General features: G+C 34.5%; 2 protein-coding genes across 4 annotated transcripts; one reads left to right on the plus strand and one right to left on the minus strand.

Annotated features, from left to right (window-relative positions):
• Window positions 1–36: 36 nt before the first annotated feature.
• On the minus strand, window positions 37–5762 carry xrcc2 (X-ray repair complementing defective repair in Chinese hamster cells 2). Its single transcript, XM_058765517.1, has 3 exons — window positions 5643–5762; window positions 5254–5335; window positions 37–3626 (listed from the first exon to the last, which is right to left on the minus strand). Exons 1-3 carry the CDS (start codon window positions 5715–5717, stop codon window positions 2848–2850), a joined length of 936 nt encoding a protein of 311 aa, XP_058621500.1. The 5' UTR covers window positions 5718–5762; the 3' UTR covers window positions 37–2847.
• A 1771-nt stretch (window positions 5763–7533) lies between these two features.
• On the plus strand, window positions 7534–22030 carry actr3b (actin related protein 3B). Of its 3 annotated transcripts, XM_058765514.1 has the most exons (13): window positions 7540–7780; window positions 7862–7913; window positions 8695–8750; window positions 9105–9229; window positions 10896–11006; window positions 11379–11474; window positions 12522–12629; window positions 12788–12931; window positions 13267–13440; window positions 13531–13623; window positions 17878–18003; window positions 19637–19720; window positions 19801–22030. In XM_058765514.1, exons 2-13 carry the CDS (start codon window positions 7870–7872, stop codon window positions 19894–19896), a joined length of 1257 nt encoding a protein of 418 aa, XP_058621497.1. In that variant the 5' UTR covers window positions 7540–7780; window positions 7862–7869; the 3' UTR covers window positions 19897–22030. The 3 variants fall into 3 exon arrangements, with proteins under 3 accessions (XP_058621498.1, XP_058621497.1, XP_058621499.1); XM_058765516.1 differs by lacking the exon at window positions 8695–8750 and having other exon boundaries at window positions 7543–7780; XM_058765515.1 differs by lacking the exons at window positions 17878–18003; window positions 19637–19720; window positions 19801–22030 and adding an exon at window positions 14103–17861 and having other exon boundaries at window positions 7534–7780.
• Window positions 22031–22489: the final 459 nt, after the last annotated feature.

Consider the following 22489-nt stretch of genomic DNA (forward strand, 5'->3'; position numbering starts at 1 on the left):
AGTTATTACATTATATTTCCTAATTGCCCTCCGAGAATTTAGCATGGGTGACCAAATATTAGTATATCTTTGTTTGTTTTAGTACAAAGTAAACTTTATTTTTCTTTGTTAATAGTTTGCATGAATTATACATTTATTTATGTGTGTAAAGTTGCAGGGCATTTTTCTTTATTTCTTTCTAACTTCCATATATCACCCCACCACTATTACACTACACTATTCTGAATACATAAAGTAGCTTAAATAAAAGCATACAATAACAATAACGAAGAGGTCTCACAAAAATATCTACATAGCCTACGTTGAACAATATTATGGCAAAATGAAAAAAAAAAATAAATAAATAGAGACACCAAACATTTAGGCTACATGATTTTTGATGACACAAACCAAGCAGTAATTATCACAAGCTCACTAATTTCCCATTTCATTTTTTTTCTTTACCAGCAATGTAGACAAATTCAACAAATCATGAATATATGCACACTACTCCATCTCAGTTATTTACAGCTTATAGAAAATAAACCAAAGATAAAAGAATAAAACACATAAAAGCAGTGTTTCATAAGTACGTTGCTAATTCTGTGTTCTTTTTTCCTAGTAAGAAAAGGGGGCTCATTAAAGGTCAAGGATTCTAGGGAAGATGTCCAAAGCAGTCCAGGTGCAAGAGGAAATGAGCTTCTTGGCCTGAAAGAAGCACCAGTGTTTGAAAGACAGTGTCTCTCTGATGCTTTCATCGCTCTGCTTCGACACGTTTCCTCTTTCCCGCTCACTGAATGATCCACGCTGTGTGTGTGAGAGCTTGCGCATGGGACTGGTTACAAAAGGGGGTCCTCAGTGTTTAACAACAAAATTGATTTTTTAATAATAAACACTTCAGGGATTTTTAAAGGACTTTTCAATACATATTCTTTATAGATTACCATTCTCTGCCTCTTACATAAAAAAAAATAAAGAATAAAAACTGCAGGAAAAAATAACAGCAATTAGGACCTTTGCTTTGAAATCGACATGGACACACACACACACACACACACACACACACAAATCTATTTGGCATGACAATAAAATTCTGTCAATTTAAGCCACTTTAAGGTTGAATAAAGTTCCCCCCTAGTTTTTAAATGTGTAAAAACAACCCATTTGTGGCCTAATTATTCTTTTTGTTAGCTGATGATGTGCTAATGCTAAATGCAAATTGTGTCGTGTTCACTCAGTTCACTGAGAATTCATTATTCATCATCTTAAACATGCTGTGACTGATATTCCAAAAGGGAAAATTGAGGGAAAACGCCCCCTTGGGGTAAAACTGTTCTTCCCAAAATAACCACTAGATAAAGTCAAGATACATTTTTGTTGTAACTATAGACTTTGTAGGACATCAGTTATATATGATATGAGAATAGGCCTGTAGATACACTGTAAAAAGTGAAAGCTGACTTAACTTAAAAAATTGAGGAAACCCGTTGCCTTAAAATTATTAAATACATAATAATTAAAAGAAAAAAGTTAAGTGAACTTGACAATTCAGTCAACTTATTTTTTTTAATTATCATATACTTAAAAATTTTCTCAATTTTTTTAAGTTAAGTCAACTTATCACTTTTTACAGTGTAGGGAGCACATGTTTTTAAGGTATTTTTAAGGTAATAAACTGTGCATGCTTACAGATATGTGGGAAGAAGGGATCCCTTTCAAGAGTAAGTGCCAGAAGAGGATTTGCCGCTTGTGTAATCACAACCAGGAGTGTGCAGCCGTGTTCACCTCGCACTACCTGTAAGAGCTCAGTGGGAACGTGACATGCCCATATCTGAGCCGAAGTGCACACCGTCACTGTCTGCTGGTGGATAAAAATACAGCTCCATGTATTTCAAATCAAAGTAGTACATGATCTGGCCATTGTCAACGAGAAGACTAATTTATACAAGTTTTAACTATTTAATCTTAATAGGCTTTTTTTTTTTTTAATGCAAAATAGCTTGTGTATATGTGAGTTTGCGTGCATGCGTTTCCACTGATTTTGCACTTTACTTTACTTGTTTGCACTATGGTCTTTTATATCACACTTTTTTTCCTCCCTATTGTAAACAAACTTGCACACCAGCCATTAGGCTCTCTGCAGGTGCACATGATCTATTTAAATGAGAGATGTCTGTATGCTGACTGAATAAAAGAATGGAACTGTATCTGTATTGTATTTATTTCTCATTCTTAATGTTATTTCTCTACTTGTCCCCCACGTATTCTATGCCCATATATACAAATATATAAAATATTGACACTATTGTCTATTGCAGAGCTGCTTTACAGCAGAGTCAAATTTGTTACATAATTCTTCAATCTTCAACATTGATACTGTAATTTAACTGACTTGAGGTGAGAAATAGAAATATCGTCTTGAGCTTAATCGATGAACTTTACTGTTATTAAACTGAAGTGAATCAATGACACTATTGTCATCTGTTTAGAGCTGAATTAGAATTTATCTCATATACGATGTTTGCATCATTGATTCGGATATTTTCCTTTTTATTATTGTGAAGTTACTTTGAAATCACTAACCCGCTATATAAATAAAAGTGACTTGATTTATTTTATTTTTTTCCAAGGAAAGTGAATACAATAAGGTCTTCATTAGCCATTAATCTAACAACTACATTGTATTAAATGTCCATTGCAATTATTTCTTTAGCAAAGAAAACAGAAAAAGTATTGCATTGATAATTTAACACACTGACAGATAATAATTGGAAATTTTAAGATTTAATTTTTTTCCCCAAGTAGCCCTCCTAATTGTGTGGCAACCCAAAAGAAAATATGTCCTGTGCTGAGAATTTCAGTACATGCTCACTTGTCACATACAAATTTAATACCGCCCTCCATAACATGAAACGAGCATCTTTTGACACCTTTGGTCATTATGCTGGTACATGCTGTGGAGAAAACCTGCTTTGACACATGACTTTTAGTGAACAGCATCCTGTGAGTTACTATTCTCTGCCATGCTTTACACAGGTAAGGCTTGTCAAAGTCTGTAGCACTATCAGCTAACCTCCACCTGCGAGATGAAGATGATGAGCCAGGCACTTCTGACACTCCTGAATCAGATCCATAGTTTCTCATTATAGCATGAGTGGTGGCGAAAATCACAATGCCATAGTTTCTGCGGAGTCTGTCCAGCAACTCGGCACACTTTCTCAGGTTAGCCTCCTGACAAACAGTGCTCTCGCCGCCATTGAATCTGTCCACCCAGTAGAAGGAAGAAATGCTGTCGATGACCAAAAGGCAGAGGGAGGCCTGGCTGGAAAAGGTGTTTTCGAGGTAGTGTAGGGTTAGGAGGAGCTGTACTGAGCTGTTGCAGTGCACTACAGACAGCCTGCGCAGACATGAACGTACCCTCTCCTCGGGTTCGTTTTCAGAGCAGTCACCCTCCTTAGAGTCTTCAGCCAAACGTCCCTCCAGAACGCTCACTAAGCGCAGCATGTCAAAGTGGTAGTCCGTGTCAACGAAGACCACCGCCACCTCCAGACCTCCACTCTGGACTGGCATGATGCAGCGGGTGATGAGGTGGTACAAGGTTTCTGTCTTACCTGTGCCCTCCAAGCCATGAAACTCTACGACGTCACCTGTATGGATGCAGAACTGAATTAAGACATAAGGGCCCAGTTTCATAGACAGGGTTTAGCCTAAACCAGGATTAGGCCATAGTTCAATTAGGACATTTAACTAATTTTTATAAACATGCCTTAGAAAAAAAACATTACTGGTGTGCATCTTAAGACAAAACAAAGGCACTGACATGTTTTAAGATCAGTCAGTGCAAGTTTCTTTCAGTTGAAACAGCACAGATTTACATTTTAGTCTAGGACTAGGCTTAAGCCTTGTCTGTGAAACCAGGGGAAGGTCTTTGCACACTGAGCCCAAAATTTCACACGTTACAAAAAATAAATACAACCTCATGTTGTGTCAATCACATTTATACACTGTCTCCGAAACTTTTGTCTGCCGTAAAAAAAAAAAAAAAAAAAATCGGATCAGGTTCGATTTTCTGTGTTTTTGCATCCGTAGCAAAAAAACGCATACGAAAATTTCGGACTCAGTGTGCAATGACCTTTAGACTTTAATAGAGTGCTGCATGGATGACATATTTTTGTTGGGAAAAACCTGGAAATGAGTTAGCATTTTAACACTTCCAGTTCTATCCTCCTATCTAGTCTATGGTTTTTTTAATTAAATGCCTGTAATAAGGTTTGTAATTGCACAAGCTTAAGATATTTTCACGTTTTATTCTATAACATAAAATACATCAGCAATAAACCCTTTTGATTTGTATGCCTTGTCTTAAAAAAGTGATTGCTAACTGCAGAGGTTGTCTGGGCCATTAAATATCATCGTTCATTCAGAATTCATACATTTTGTGTTCACTTGTGAAGATTATCATGATGAACAAAACATGTAAGGATCATAACTTTTTTGTTCATCTAAGTGCTAATTTTCTGCAATAATCCAAAAGCCAATAGAAAAATCCTATTGGGTTTTTGTTGAGGGAATCAGGGTGATGCGAACTGCCAGGTTGGCTTACAAATATATGTCATCACTGAATCACTCTATTCAAGTGCTAATTTGAATGAACATTCCAAATGGGATGAGGAATTGTGATTTAGATTTGAATTTAAAGCTGAAGTGTGTTATTTTTTTATGTCAGTAGTGGCACTAAATGGTTCTGCAAAAATGTTTGTTTTCAAAAGTTTTTTTTTTTTTTTTTTAGATACAGTGAATCTCAATCACAGTGTTCTTACTTTTTGTCTTATAAAAGGCTTATTTATAATTTCCTTGGAGTCTGAATAATAAGATGGGAAATTAGAAAATATAGATTATTTTCAGATTGTATTAACCATAACATTTACATTTATTCATTTAGTAGGATTTTTTTCTCTTCCCCAAAGCCACTTACAAATGAGATGTTATCATACACCATGAGGATTTCATAAAAATTACATCATATCAGGTTTGAACTGCCACCTGTGAAAATAGGTAGGCTATTTATACCTCAAATTTGCTATCATTTTATAGACCACGGTCACCTCCCAGAATGTTCTAATGAACCAAAATTTTAATTTTAAATATTTATTTTTATAAAGAAATCATAAATATTTTCACATTCAGTCTCCAAATTAACGTAGAAACAACTTAAAGCACTACTGAAATCAAACTCTGTTTAATACATGCAGGGTCAGTTTGATTTTACTTCACCTTGACCTGGACCACAGTCGACAGGAAATATATTGGGTTCGATGTCCCTCAGTGACTGTCGCCCTTCAAGTCTGCTTACCAACTACAAAAGCACAAACACTGATGTTTACTGCAAGCAAGGTAACGTTATAGCAAGTGGCATGCCAGTACTATCAATTGTACGATTGCATTTAAACATAATGCATAAATGCCTAAACCTCGGTTTGAGCTTCCATCGACTAAAATTTAGTTAAAAACTGTAATGATCATCTGAATTAACCAATTTTAATGTAAATCTCCAGGAACAGTCCATTCCATTTAGCGGGTCATAATGCAAGCATGCGTTTAAATGTATCAAGTAATTGTATGCTTACTTAAAGCTTTAATGTGAACTGATTTGTAAGATGTACCTGTGCACCATTCTCAGCCATTCTGACTCGTGCTGTCATTTCGTTGATTTTCGCGCAATAATTTCGGAATTCCATTTCCTGGTAAATAGGCGTTCGACGACACTTCAAAACAAAGGTCCTGCACCACCACAACAACAACACATGTATTTACATTTGAACATTTGAACATTTTATTTTATATAGAACATTTTATTTTAAATTTAGCGTATTTTATAGAATATGACATAATTTATTTAAAGACGGAGATGTGTAGGATTTGCAACTGGTCTATCACTTTTCACATTTCTTCTGGAAGTTTTAAATGGCAATTATATTAGCCACTTACTCACATAAAAGAGATTAATAGCAGTAAAAAACGCAATTACTTGACTAATAATAAGACTATAACATTTGATATCATATTACATAGTAGCCTACTATTCTGTTCTAAGTGATTAATGTTTTTAAACAGATCGTACGTGTTTTGTTTCGATGAAGACACAAAATAGATAGTTATAATATAATATACTGTTTGTACAATATTTATACTATCATATTAATATTATGAATACGACAATTATTTAAACTGAAATGGAATTTATGCATTGGTATGGCCTTTTTATAAAAACTTTAATTTCTGACACTGGTCTAAAGTATACAGTGGACAATAATTTAAAACGTGTACTTTAGTGTGAGAAAGTGAGACTAAAGTTATTTACTAAAAAATAAACGTAATTGTACATAATATCATGAAATAATAATAATAATAAAAAAAGAACTTTTCTGTGAAAATAATCAGTAAAGATCATTTATACAGCATCACTTCAATACACTACGGAGGGACTACAAATGTTTACAACGCATTCTCAATAAATTATACAGGCTAATGTAAAATTAGGACCGACTGCCATCTAGAGTTTACCCTATAAAGGGCATAAAGGGACTTCGGTATAATTCGATTTCAACTTGCTTGCTTGTTTATGTATGTACGGTAGGCCTATGTATGTATGTATTTGTATGTTTATTTAACATACAATATTGCCAAATCAACAATACACACAATAAAAAAGTGACGAAATAAATAAATAAATAAATCCAATAATCGTATTCTTATTATAATAATCTAAATAATAATAATAATAATATTTTTTTTCAGGATTTTTATTTTTATTTTTTATAAATAAATATTTTTTTTTAATTATGCTTTAAACAACAGATACAAAACAATACAACAGACAATATAAAGCCAGGGAAACACAGGAGAAAAGAGGGGGGGATTACAATCAAAAACAAGCATGACCTTTACATTACTCAAATATTTTGAAGACAGAACACAAACGGACAGTTTTGATTACCTTTCTATTAGTACTACTTTGAATAGTACAAAAATAGTTTTCCAATTCTTTATAAAACACCGTGAAACAGGGTTTTCTGTTAGAAAATGTACACTTATGAATGTGAAACGTAACTAATAAAATAAATAGATTAATAACAAAAGCTTCGTTATTCACATTATGATTTAAAAAAACAAAAACTACACTTTCAAAATGCAAATTAAAATGAATAAAAAAAAATTCTTCTTCTTCTTCTTTTTACATATTTTATTTATATACCAAAATATATACGTCCATTGTTTTCATACCTTTATTTCATTACCACAAGCAATCAGAGTAAGTGTGAGCTATTTCCAAATCGATTCGCCATATAATCTTGGACCAAATTAACACAAATCAATTTACAGATCTAAAGTTAGCTGAATAGTAAGTAAGTAAGAGGTTAAGAAAGTAAACAGTGATAATGCGCCACGCGCTCTTCGGTCTGCACTTTGCTAACTCATGAATTTACGGAGCCTACTATGGCAATTGTTTAAGTCATAATATTAATTACGCCATATTGACGTTCCTTATAGTAATCTTCCAGTGGCAAACGTTTCATATCTGTGCTGGCGAAGGCTTGGTTTATGAATAATTAATAATCTCGCCTTCTTGCCTTCACTATAGTAGGATTCATAATTTCGCTGTCAGCCCTGTGGACCATGATGAGGCAGAGCGAGTGGATCCAGCATGTTTCTATTTTTTGCCTTCCCTTTGACTCGGGAAGTAGTCGCGCAAAATAACGGTGCAAGCCATAATCAAGAGATAATTCATACCGCAATAAAGGTAAACCTGACAACCCTGAAAACGGCACATGGTCGTCGTTATTGTTGTGACATGCGGATGTGTTTGTGTGTTTGTATCCAGTGCTGGTGATGGCAGTGCGGCCCCCTGCGTGCGTGATTGACTGCGGGACAGGGTGAGTTTGTTTACACGGTTATAATCCTGCACTTTCATTTCTGCTGGACAGATATTAAAGCTTTGTGATCAAGTTGATTACAAATCTTTAAGCCAAATATTGTATTTGCTGTTGCTGACTATAACTGGACTAAATGCTTGCCTCGGTATCATTATTTTGCGTTTAATTATTATCTGTGTAGCAGATATGTCATTATATGATTGCAATAGCAATGCATGTATTTGAGGTAGAAAATATACTTAATTTCTATAGGCTAGTATTCCTAAACTTTATTAAAAACGCTTCTAATCTGTTATGATTAGGGTCAGGTATATGAATTCACAAATACGGGATGTGGGTTGTATATATATATATATATATATATATATATATATGCCGCACGTGCATATTTTTGTATCTGTTCTGAGCTGTCTCATGAATTCAGTCCTGTAACACTAGTAAAAACTAATACAGAAGTGTCTTGATTATGTAAACATCTAGTATCTGCATATGAAAAATTCAGAGAGTGTATAGGAAGCAATATTCCTGTTATGGTTTTTGGTATGATTTATGTTTTCATCTAAACTATGTTGGTCTTGATTTACTTGGCTGCCATGTTGAGACATTAATCAGGTGCGTTATAGCTATATAATAAACTACCACAGCTGTTGCTTGATAAATGGAAAGACCATGTACTCACTGGAAATACTGATTGAAAAATGATCAACAAATAGACTGAACCACAGTCATTCTGATTCATTCGTCTCATTCATGATGATGATATACCGTTCTTCGTCTTCAGGTACACCAAGATTGGTTATGCAGGAAACACGGAGCCCCAGTTCATCATGCCATCCTGTGAGCTGCCTGCCAGTTTTAGTTGTTAAATGCGCAGCAGGGCAGATCAGTGAAGACTAATACTGCATGTCCAGCACTCAGATCCAGGATATAGTATTTGGATCACGAATTTAATTAAACTCTGCCTTAGGGAACCGCTATTTAAAGCTGTTATTCACCACTTGATGTAACCTCAATATACTGTATTGAGGCTCTGAGCCTGTTAACAACACACATCCTTTCATAACACTTATTGATTATATTGTTTTCGTCAAAGCATACTGTTAAATATTCAAATGTGTGTTGAGCATATTTTATACGAATGTGCTTTGCGATTTCTACAATAATCAGCTGATTGTAGCATTGCCATTGTAGGTATTTCGATCAGAGAGACAGCCAGTGTTGGAGATCAGGCACAGAGACGTCTCATGAAAGGGGTGGATGACCTCGATTTCTTCATTGGAGATGAAGCCATTGATAAGCCCAACTATGCAACCAAGGTGATCATTTCTTTAAGCAAATGCAATGTTTATTGTAACAGTCTATCATTTAGACCTTTAGACAATGTACAGTCTACCTTAGGATGTTTATAAGCATATTTGTTGTATGCAATCACAAAAAGAAGTACTAATGCTGACTTATTACAGTACTTGAAGACCCAAGAGGCCATCTAAACGCTAGTGTATTTCTAAAACAGCCTTTAGATGTACAGTTTATGTACAGTTTTTGAGTATAAAAAGGATAGCTTCCTAGTAAGTACCGTAGCAAACAGACTATTTAAAAAGGGGATGATTATTTTAATACATTATGCCAAATGTCCTGTTTAAACTGGAAATACGGTGCGCAAGTATAATAAAAAAAAAAATAAATAAAAAAAAAACTGCACTCATCCAACGATTTCATGAAATGTACAAAAGTTTGGAAATGTCAGGGGGCAGAAATGGTTCAATTATCAGGAAGTCTAAAGCTACTCGGACACTGCCTTGAAAAGGCTGTCTTTTAAAACCGAGCTTGAACAAGAAGACTTGAGAGGTGAAGGATCACTTTGAAAGAGTTACAGGGTTCAATAACTGAGAACAGAGTAAAGGGGCACCAGTCAACCATATCAAGGGCTTGACATGATATTGAGCTGTACGGAGGATAGGCACAAAAAAAACAACCATCGCTCAGCTTGCAGTCAGTGTGATAAGAGATGTAGTGATAGAGCTTTTTAAAATCATGTTTGATGAGAATTTGACACGGTCAGCCAAAAAGAAAAAAATACTAGTAGCATAGTTTGGCAGTTCCTTGTGGAAAAAAGTCAAGTCACCTTTATTTATAGAGTGTTTTATACAATACAGATTGTTTAAAAGCGGTTTCACAGTAATAAATAGAAAAATAACAGAATCAGTGAAGCAAACTTCATCAAATATGAGACAAATCCAAATTAGCATTGAATAACTACAGCTAAATTGATAATCAAGAACTTTACATGTGCTTTGGTATGTTAGTCAAAATGTCAAAATAAGTATTCTTATTTAAAGCACTACAAAATACTATGAAAATATAATGATTTAAAGTGTGTTTTAAAGTAAAACTTTAATTTTAAAATTGTACTTAATATGCTTAACAGTCATGAAAATGTACTCTTTTTTAAGTTTACTTAAGTGGCCTTTTATTTCATTAATATATTATCTGCATGTACCCTATTGTAACATTATACTTGAGATATGAAGTATTCATTCAATATAATTAAGCACACTTCTTTTTCTCAAGGGGTGGTAGCATCATACTGTTGGGTTGCCTTTCATCATCAGGGACAGACCATATTTTTATATCAGAAAGAAGAATAGATGATGTAAACGACATGAAGATTATGCAAGAGAACCTGTTTCAAAAAATAAAGCCATGAAGACAGTTCGTTTTTTGAGAACAAAAACCAAAAGAACATTGGAAAAATAACACTTAAATGTGTTTATTTGAAACGTACATGTCTCACACTTACCAAAATATGCATTTTATGAGTGGAGTATATTTTTCCTGTCTTTGTTTTGTTCTTATTTTGTTGTTTTTCTTTCTGAGATTCCTAATGAAAAGTTTGTGTTGGTTGAGAGACAACAGACAATGTTAACTATGACTAGAGTAATGAGGAATTCATGTAATGGTCTTTTTCTCTGTACACATTAGTGGCCCATCAGACATGGGATTGTTGAAGATTGGGACCTCATGGAGAAGTTCATGGAGCAGGTCATATTTAAATATCTCAGAGCTGAACCAGAGGACCACAACTTCTTGATGGTATGTCGAATGTGACATTCTGGAGTGTTTGACACAGTAATTTAAAGTGATTTGTGAAACATATTCTTCCCACTGAGAAACAGAGGAAGCCCATACATAATTGAAGCTACCATTGAAATATTTATTGTTTGCATAATGATAGATTAGGCTGCTTTGTTTGTACCAGAGTGCAACAGTGTTTTATGTCACAAACAGGATGTTTCCAGTGTGTCTTCTGCATGTGTGCCTTTGTTTCGCCGCTCTATTTGATGATGACAAAACACCCTTCATATGCGCCTGATAGTTTACATTACAAAAGACCACATTTCATTTATTCAGCAGACCTTTTATGTCTGTTTATCCTGATGTTGCAGTGTTATATTTTCTCTTCAGACAGAACCTCCTCTGAATACCCCAGAGAACCGGGAATATTTAGCTGAGATCATGTTTGAAACGTTCAACGTCCCAGGACTATATATTGCTGTTCAGGTAAACTCTTATGTTTAAATATGTCAGTTCAGTTACAAAGAGGACATAAACAAAGAAACATACAAAACCGCGTTTGAAAGATCAATAATGTATTATATATATTAGCCTGTCAATTAATTAGCTTTTAAATTTAAACCTCCTATTGTGTTGTTGGTAAATTTGATCCACACTCTATTTTTAAATGACTTGAAATACTGAATTTAATTATTTTTAGAAATTTCTTGCCTTTTCTAATTTAGGGTCATGAATTACATTCATTTTGACAAATAGATGCTTTTTAAAAAAATTTTGGTTACATTGATTGTGTTGGGGTCAAATTGATCTCCCACTGGTTTCCATGCAATTCACAAAAAGTCAGGTAAAATACAGAAATCCATTATTGTAGCTTGTCAAAGATTAAAATAGAAAAATACATGAATGCCTATGAAATGTAATACTCAAAGTATACCTGAAATTGAAAACTGGTATTTTGAATCATCCAAGAAGAATTTGCTATTTGAGCAATCTATTTGAGTTTCACATTCAAAAAAGTCTGTGAAATTATGTCTTTGGTTGTTAGTTTTTAGTATTTCAATTACTAGTCGGTTGCAACACAGAAAATAAGTGTGAGAAACCCACTTTACCATTGATAGCAGGCATAAAAAAGCAGAGGCTATACACCAAGTACAAGTAGTGATAAGTAGTATTTGCAATAAGTACAAATAATGTTAATGTCACTGTTTATACTTAGTTATAGTTATTTGCACCTCAGTTATAAAATAGTCACAGGTAATCATTGCATCACATTTTTAGTTTGTGCTTATTTTGAACATTATAATATGTGGGTTATAAATTATACAGACTTGTTTAACACATAAGGAGTTTATAATGTATCAGATGTATTTTATCTTTTTAATTTCTCTTATCATATACATATATAAAGTTTTTTTGAATTGCATTGCTTTATCTGCCTAAGGTAAATATAGGGATCATTCACACAAGGCACATTCCTGTATTCAGCAAGGAATATGTCAGAAACAGCAATTTTATCTCTGTGGCTGTTTTTAGGCTGTTTTGGCATTGGCTGCATCGTGGACTTCAAGACAGGTTGGAGAACGAACACTAACAGGAATCGTGATTGATAGTGGTGATGGGGTTACTCATGCTATACCAGTGGTAAACCATTTTCATACAGTACCCTCAAAAAGTAGACATTTAAGTCAAACACACACAAATTTCATTGCATTAGTTTAAGTGTGATCTGCAAATATATGTTGCTAGAGCTTTCCTCAACAATTTAGATGGCTGATTTCTGTTTCTTTTTTATCTCTTAGGCAGAAGGTTATGTGATTGGCAGCTGTATAAAGCACATCCCTATAGCAGGCAGAGACATCACCTACTTCATTCAACAGCTGCTAAGAGAGAGAGAGATCGGCATTCCTCCAGAACAATCACTGGAGACTGCAAAAGCTGTTAAAGTGAGTATCAGAAGGGATGATATTCCTCTCTCTGGAATGCTTCATTCCGATTGGTCACCTGAGACATTGAGTGATCAATATATATATATATATATATATATATTGTTTATTGTGTAGAGATCTAAAGTAAACTTAGATTCATTTCACAGTTGAAAATCTACACACATGATGAAATCATTTTAACTCAAATCAATATTTGATGTCAATGTTTATTATGTGTTGTCTGTAGTGACTGAGATAATGTACAGTCAGTCTACAGGTAATAGCCATATTTATGTCTAATACAACTTTTGTACTCCTTATCTGCATTACTCTGTTTTTTTTTTTTTTTTAAGGAAAGATATTGCTACATCTGTCCAGACATAGTGAAGGAATTCACCAAATATGACATGGACCCTGGCAAATGGATAAAAAAGTACAAAGGAATCAATGCTATCAGCAAAAATGAATTTCAAATAGATGTTGGATATGAGCGTTTTCTGGGACCAGAGATATTTTTTCACCCCGAGGTAAAAAGACCACACACTCTGAATTATTCAACATGTATACCCAGAATGACCTTTGGAAACTCTGTAGTAAAAGGTCTTTTCGCTCTGTAGTTTGCCAACCCAGACTTCATGCAGCCAATCTCAGATGTAGTGGATGAAGTCATTCAGAACTGCCCTATCGATGTCAGAAGACCACTTTACAAGGTACAATACCAATATTATCATGCAGCAGAGTGCTGCAGTTTTGACGTATATTTGTAGGCCAAGGGAACCCTGGTTCCCTCAACTAAAACCCAATAAGCTCTGTGACCAACAAAGGTTTGTGATTCTTACACATTTTGTACATAATGATAATCTTCACAAATGAACACAACTGAATTTTGAATCCTATATAATATCTTGAGTGTTAACCAGGAGTTAAAGTTCAGCAAGTTGACAAAGTTAAATGAAGACAAAATTCTCCACACTTCCAAAGGCTGTAGAAGTGAGTAAGAGGGCCCAGCTTTAAATGAAAATGTAGTATATACTTATAGGCATATGGAAAATCAGCTGATAATTTTGATCTGTTCTAATAAGTTAACATTACAAATAATTATAACAACGTACAACAACATGATATGTTCATGAAACATCATCCATTCTTTGCTCAAATGAGGTTATCTGTGCATTTCTTTATTCTGCAGAACACAAAAGAAGATATTTTGCAGAATGTTTCTAACCAAACAGTTTTGGTGGCCATTGATTGCCACTGTATGGAGAAAAAAACCCCAGAAACAACAACAACAACAACAACAAAAACCCTCTTTTTCCAAATATCTTCTTTTATGTTCCACAAAACGAAAGAATGTCATACAGATTTGAAATGACACGAGGGTGAGTAAATTATGAACTATCCCTTTAATACCAAAATAGATACAGTGGATTTAGACAACTAGAATTTCCTATTACATTATATAATACAAGAGGAGGGGATTGTAAATTTACCCTTTCACATTTATTTGATTATTCAGGATTATTCAACTTAAGTGGAATGGAGTGTTAAACTCCAGCGAGCACTTATACTTGTATCCTAGTAAATTTGCATTACATTAAGAGAAATTACATTGCTCTATCAAATATAGCTATAGATCAGCACAACTTCTGGCTTTTCAGTAAGTTTGTTAGCACCGACCCTGTACATTACAGTGTTCAGACTTCACTTTCAAGCTGACCAGTGAATGAGAAATTACATTTGCACTAATATAGGCCAGCAACAAACATGATATAGACATATTTATGACGTCCAATTTGATTATATTCAAACTGAAACTCATGGTGTTTTCCTCTCTTTCCAAAGTCCTTATTGGAGCAAGTTGACTTTATCCTATTAACACTCCCTGAGCAGCAGATTCTTTTTTCTTTTTTTTAGTCATGCAGATACAGCTTTTGTCTGCTTGTGAATAATGAAAAAATACAACTCTATACCGTTTGTCAAAAAGTTGTTTCCAAAACATCAATTTCACCAATAAAATCAGACTACAAGGTTTCTTTTTGCTAAAATCACAGTAAACCTGTGAATCTGTAGCTCAAATAGTAGAGCATGGCGCTAGCAACGCCAAGATCATGGGTTCGATTCCCAGGGAAAGCAAGAGCTGATAAAATGTAAAAACTGTAACTTGAATGCAATGTAAGTCGCTTTGGATAAAAGCGTCTGCTAAATGCATAAATGTAAAATGTAAACCTAGAGTGACTGAAAAGTGATTGGTATTAATTAAAAGATGTCTTTTCATTTGCGTTTTTTTCCTCCCCTACTGTCTATTATTTTAACTAAAAAAGATTAATGGGAGCCCAGTACACATCCATATATACTGAGGCAAAAAATAAGAGGAAACAGAATTGTGGATGTTTCAATGACTGAATATTGCTTTTGCTTGGGATCAGTTCATTTATTTGTCCAGCAGGGGTCAGTGTTTATCCACTGAGTTCACAATTACTCTCCACTCTGTAGAATAGAGAGTCGCTTTAACTGATCTCTGCAAATGGGATGAACAACTCTGAAATAACCTCAGTATCCATTTCTATATCTCACAACTAGCAGCCTGACTGAATAAATAGCGTCTTGACAAATTCAATTATGCACACTGATAATTAGGGCGCATCTATATCACAGAGTGCTGAAATGATTCCTATTCATTTGCCTTCAAAACAAACTTCACTCTGGACTATACTGAAGGAATTGGATATTAAATGGAAAGTGCTTTGATGCTCTTTTAGCTTTATTTTCTTTTTCTGCCAAGATTTCTTGAGGTGTAAAAATCTTGGCAGCATATGCAAACTAGGCCTCTGAACAGTGATTGGTTCATCTAGATTTGTATCTAGAACTGACATCAGGTATCTGTATCTAAAGCTGAATGCATTACAGTATTGTGTTACTTAATTTAAAAAGTAACTTCTTTACGGTTTTGCGTTGTTACTTATTTTTAATTATCAGGTTATTTTTGCATTACTGCCAGCTGACTAGAATGAAAGTGTTGTGCTTGCCATACCAACATAGTTTACAAAGGAAGTGCTTTTTTTTTTTTTTTTTGCTGCGAACGTGTATATCTATATTTTACATGCACTAGCATTTAGGCTACATCACGAAAACTTGCTCACCAATTGTCTTGACAACTGAAAAATTTATGGCAGTCCAACCTGTGAGCCAGTTCTGTTCTTTTTTCTGCTACAGGATTATTGGATTTATTTTCATTTGGCAGCAAAGATTTAGAAGTTTTTTAAAAACAAAAGTTTCAGAGTGGGCTGAAGGACAACTTCGACAATAGAGAACTAAAATACCCATTATGCGCGCACACACACAATAACAACTGCATTCAAACCTTAATATACCCATATTTCTCCCAGCATGGACAAAGGGGAGGTTTTCAGTTGTGTTTATTGTTTTGGACAGCTACAGAATAAAACATGAAACTTAATTCTCAAACCATTTATTCATCAAGAATTGATTGGATTGTGAAAAGGTGCTTGCAGGAGAAAGACCCAGGGTTTGCATGTAGAATACTGTAATTGGCTAGGTTGTCTTTATAAGCATTGGAAATAGGTTAGTACATGACGTAGAACTGAGTACATGGATTGATTGTGCAGATATTTACTATTGAAATCTGTGAACTGTAAAAGCTGCATAATGTCAGAAAGCTTTCATGATACCTGAGGGGAAAAAAGACATTCACATCTTGCAGTGGCCCTAGTAAGATTGTTTTACACAACTTTAAGCAAAGGTAGTCATGCAGAGGACCTTACAAAATGTAAAAACAAAATGTATTAAGGGACAGCTCAGTAAAGGTTGCTTTGTGCCTGCTCAAAATTCAGTGTAAAGACATAATGCTGCATAAAAGCTACACCAAATTATGCCTTCTCTGACCCACCTCAGCTGCTAGAATACAATTATGCAATTTTAATTGCACTGTCAGTGTATTTATTCCACCTCTGAACAGCATTGAATAGTAAAGAAACCTAAATGCCACTTCAGAAGCACTTCCTGTGCCACCCTTGCAGTGTAAATTTGACATTATTTGATTATCCTCAGCTGGAAGGTTAAGTCTTCAGGTATAAAATATGAATTATAGATTAAATGAATTATGTGCATCTTTATATCACCGAAGAACAGAGGGCAAGGTGCATGTTAGTATGCACATCTCTTACCATGCAGTGGAGATTAAAAGCTGTTCACCTCAGTGAAAGGGTCCACTGCCACGGTCCATCCACCCTTTAAACTCATCATCAAAAAAGATGGAAGAAGCCAGCCTTTTATTTCCTAGATGAAACCAGCATTTCCTAATCCAAGTAGTGGGATATCTCCTCAAGTTCGTTAAATAAGAATTGAACCCTGAAACCTGTAATGAAACACACATCTCCTGCAGATACCCAGTTATAAGCTGACCTCAGTCAGCCCATGGTCATTTATTCTCAGCATGCAACTCTACTGGCCTTGTCAGTGTCTGCGGGAAAAATAAAAAATAAAAAAAAGTAACAGTAGCTTATTACAAAAGCACAAAGGAAAAAATGCAATATTTTGCTTTTATTTTTTATTGAAACATTCTGTGGACTGGAGGATTTATTTAATAAGTGGGCAAAATCTAAATGGATTACTTGTTTCCACATTATTGCATTTTACCCAAAGATGTTTCCTTTAATTTCAGTGATTTAATATCTGTAATGTTGTGGATTTTATTTTGATTTATTTATTTGTTTAAATTAAGTTTTACTCCTTATATACAGCACATGGACAGTGGAGTGGTAATGCTTTGTCCTTGTCACGAAAATTAGTCCGTTCAAACAGAAGCAAATTTGCGTATGTTTATAGATGCCTTTGCATTAGTTTTTCCATGAATTATATATTTGTGCACTACATTTTTTTTTTTTTGGGTGAACATAATAGAACGGCATTTATTTCAGAATTGTGTGTGTTTGTGTGTGCATTAGAACATAGTCCTGTCCGGTGGCTCTACTATGTTTCGAGACTTTGGCCGCAGGTTGCAGCGGGACCTGAAGCGTGTGGTGGACGCCAGACTCAAAATGAGCGAAGAGCTCAGCGGCAGCAGAATAAAGGTCTGATCTCATTACTGTCTCAGAATTTCTCACCTCACGCTCACATTCATCATTTGTTACAATGTGTTTTGGATTCTCGCTCTCTTCTGAGACCTAGCAAAGGCTGTTTCAAAAGGTTCTTAAATATTCTGTGCAAAATCTAAGGCAGCACTGCATGTATCTTAACAGATTACACTGTAATGCATTGTCGCAAACTCATTGGAAAGATAAGATGAGGTGAGAGAAATATTTGTTTAGTTTTCATTCAGTTCTGAAACTGTACACTCTCAGAAATGAAAGGTACAAAAGCTGTCACTGGGGCGGTACCTTTTCAAAAGGTACACTTTTGTACCTATTAAGTTCAAATATGTACACTTTAAGTGCTTATGTGCATCATTAAGGTACCAAAATGGACATTTTAGGTACAAACATGTATCTTTTGAAAAGGTACCACCCCAGTGACAGCTTTTGTACCTTTATTTCTGAGAGTGTAAAAATAGTCCACTGTAATCATGATAATTGTAATTGCACCCAAGTGGTGGATGGAACAAGGACACAATAGTTGTTTATTAAAAACAAATGTGGAAAATGTGCAAATAAAGTCAGTGTCAAGAGCATAATTAAAACAGGATTTCTGCAGGTAGGTAAATTTAAGACTTTTTAAAGACCTTTTTTAGACCAAGTAAAGAAAATGGAAGAACACAGTATGTCAGTATGTTCTCTAAATTTAAATATCTAGGGAGGCATTAAAACAAGAACAAATATCTGCCAATGGGCTCAGAACAATCTACTTAATTCAAAGGGAAAACAAGTGCCTTGACTCTCTGATTTAAGACCTTTTAAGGCCTTAATTTGTGGAAGGGTGAATTGATGCTTTTAAAGACATTTTTATACCCGGCCGCAGAAACCCTAAACAGAGGTTAATAATAAAAACACAGTTTATAAAACGGCACAATTCCTACTTCCCTCCATAAAAGGCTGCAGCATTTCCACAATCAAGGAGCACTATCAATAACCTTTTTTATTTGATCTCAAAACACAATCTGTGCACCAGCTCTCACACGGAATAGTGAAGCAAACATTATATGCGCATACATTTTCCCGCATCAATAATTGGAATGTACCAACTCTTGCCTTTTATTCAATAAATAAAATAACGTAAGAATAAAAGTTAAAACAACATCAATAAATGCAAAAAGATAGGACAGATAAAAACTAAACATACATTTACACATAAATATTCCTGCAAATATATAAAATAAGTACTTTTTTAAAGGGCACATCCACTCTGCTAAAACATGGAAATAAATAAAAATAAAAAGCTGCAAATAAATATTATAAAACCAACAATACATAATGACAGTAGAGACACAGTAAAATACAGTGATGCTGATGGAAGACTACTCCATCACAGTAATTAAAAATTGATTATTTTACCCAATATTTATGTGTGCTTTGTGTGCGTTGTTGTGATTTGTGTGTATTGTTGTTCTATGTATTGCACTATTCGATTAGCTAAATTATATTGGAATTAGGAGTCTTCTGAGCATTTCAAGTGATTTTGCATTGGATGTTCCAAATTGATCACTTACAGTAGGTTTCATAACAGTCAGGATGCATTCTGCTTTTTCTGTACATCTGATTCTCCTTTCAGCCCAAGCCCATGGAGGTGCAGGTGATATCTCATCACATGCAGCGATATGCCGTGTGGTTTGGTGGATCGATGTTGGCTTCTACGGTAATGCTTGTATATTTCATTATGTCACAGTCTCTTTACAGTACATTTAGAATATATTTGTACATTTTCCTTTCTTATAGCCCGAGTTCTTCCAAGTCTGCCACTCTAAGAAAGACTACGAGGAATTCGGACCCAGAATCTGTCGCCACAACCCTGTCTTTGGCATCATGTCCTAGTGCTGGTCTTGCACCCCACTGTAAGCCTAGATATCAATTCAATCGATTTATCACCTCCCCGTACTACGCTTTGATTGCCACTCCTCTTTGAAAAGGAATAATTCTGGCTTTGACAAGCTTAGAATAGAAAGAACAAAGCTTTTTGTTTATCAGTGAAAATGTCAAAGCCAGGCACAAGGGTATTATGTGGATTGGATCTGGAGACTTGAGGATTGTGCTTTGATAGCAAGCGCTGAATGTTCAATATTTCAAATGCAGCATAAAAGAGGAATTCAAGAATTGCACATCGACTGCAGGCTGCTCAGGTGAAGCCATAAAGTGGGGACTGTTTACTTTGCATCACACTGCAGTTTTTGAGTTCTGTTCATAATTTAAAGGAATAGGTCAGCTTAAAATGAAACGTTTGTGTTCATGTTATTTCAGACCCATGTGACAAAAGGAGAAATTTAGTAGAATGTCCAAACTGCTTTTTTTTCCCATACAGTGAAAGTATGCAGTGACTGGTGGCTGTTAAGCTCAAAAAACTTTAAAAAGTAACATAACATTTTTGTTCTTTTCTTCAATCAAAGCAATCATATGACTTCATGGAACAGCTGATTAAAAGAAGAAAAAAGGATTCTGTATTATAATCATTGCATAACTGATTATAATCAGATTAGATCACATAATTTGATCTGGTTCAAACTTTCAGTATGTGTTGTTTAGAACATTTTAGTAAGATTGAGACATTTTTTGAAATAAAAAACAAAATCAGGATTCAGGATTCAAAGTACAAAATTTCACAAAAGCCTTTCGGTGTAGTATAAGTACAGAAGAGGATTAGGGTCAAGCAATAATAAAAAAAATAAAACCATTTTGAGATTAAAATCATTATAATGCAAGATTAAACTCGTTACATTTCGAGGAAAATGTCTAAATAAAATGTTGAGAATAAACTCATTAAATTTTGAGAATAAAATTGTGTTTCGAGAAAAAAAAACTCGTTAAATTTAGCAGAAAAACAGTCGAAATAAAATGTTGAGAACAAACATTAAATTACAAGAAAAAAGTAATTGTGCTTTGAGAAAAAAAACGAATTAAATTAAAATGCTGAGAAGGAACACACTTGTGTCTTTTTGTTGGACAATGGTAGTTAACGTCTGCAGTAGGTCGAAGAGTAATGCTCGTGGATGATGCGATTGACTAGGGTTCGAATCCTCTTTTGGCCGATCTCACTCTTCTTCCTTTTCTCATCACATCTCACATCAGAAAAGTGGAAATCAATTTAAATCATTTTATGATTCACAAAAGTAATCCAGCCTGTCTGTTCAGTAGTCTACCTGTTGTTTTTCACATAGCTAGTAGCCTACAATCCAATGTTGCTTTGAAAAACTGTCACAAAAGTAAGATAGATTACCTGATCCTGGAGATCCTGGAAACTTTTTGAACAAATGGCTCAAAAGAGGATAATTGTTTTGATACTACTGTGGTGCTTTTTGTCCTTCTTGAGCTTAATAGCCATGGTCATTAGCTATATTGTAAAACTTCTCCTTTTGTGTTGCATGAAAGATAATCATTTGAACGACTATGGTTTTGGACACTGCTACTAATGGTTATCCCCTCAAATTGTGCACTATGTAAAGGTGTAAAGCCTAGAAACTTCCAGGCAGGTGTATTGGGGCGAGTTGGCCCTTCAGGAGCAGGATTGGACACTCTTGCTGTAAAGGTCCTTTCTGTGATCTGTATGCATGAAGGTGCCTGAGCTTGTTTTGTATCAGCCTTTACTGAATGAAAAGTAGAATGTAGACAGACTTTTCTATATTATATGATGGATTATTTCAGAATTAGTTTATATTTGTATTAAAGTAAAAATGGATTTGGGGGCAGTCGGTTAACTATGAATTTGAAAAGTATTTACCGTATTCTTACTGAAGGTTAGGTATATAGTTGATATAAGAGGAAATATATATTAAATTATTTTTGTCTGAAAGAAAATGTACTTTATTTTATGCTTCATATGCACACTATTTACTGTATGTGTGTTATTTCAACACATAGCAGTAAGAAGCACTAGTGCGATATCTTAGCAACCATGTTTGCCAAGAAGAAAACTGCTGTTTAAGGCTACTGTGAATTAAAGCTCCTCTCTCTGTAAGTTGTCTTTGTCTCTGTTAATCTTTTCTCCCTATTTCAGTCTCCTTTGTTTACAAAGACATTAGATTATATGCACACACAATTGTCATCAAATGCTTTGCACGCTTTTCAGGTAAAAAATTCTGTTTTGTTTGTAAATACTTCACATGAACATCATTAAACAGTATACTTTAGTCTGTTTTGTAAAGAGCTGTTGAACAAATTTCACACAGCTCTTCAGTGGTATTTTACTACTCAAAGTTACCGTGTAATGATCTGATCTGATTGAAGAGGTTGATTTGATCTGACTGAACATATAATTTTAATCTGAGACACAAGCTTTTATCATATTTGAAACAGCACGTCTCAAATTCAGTGTATGTATATCAGACCTTTTTTTTTCTACAGGTAAAAAGTAAAAAAGTAACAGGACAACTCTTCTTAAAAAGAGGTATTATTCATGTTCAAAGCTGTATATTAA

This window comes from Onychostoma macrolepis, chromosome 24 (genome assembly GCF_012432095.1).
Source record: "Onychostoma macrolepis isolate SWU-2019 chromosome 24, ASM1243209v1, whole genome shotgun sequence".
Classification (NCBI taxonomy): Eukaryota; Metazoa; Chordata; class Actinopteri; order Cypriniformes; family Cyprinidae; genus Onychostoma; species Onychostoma macrolepis.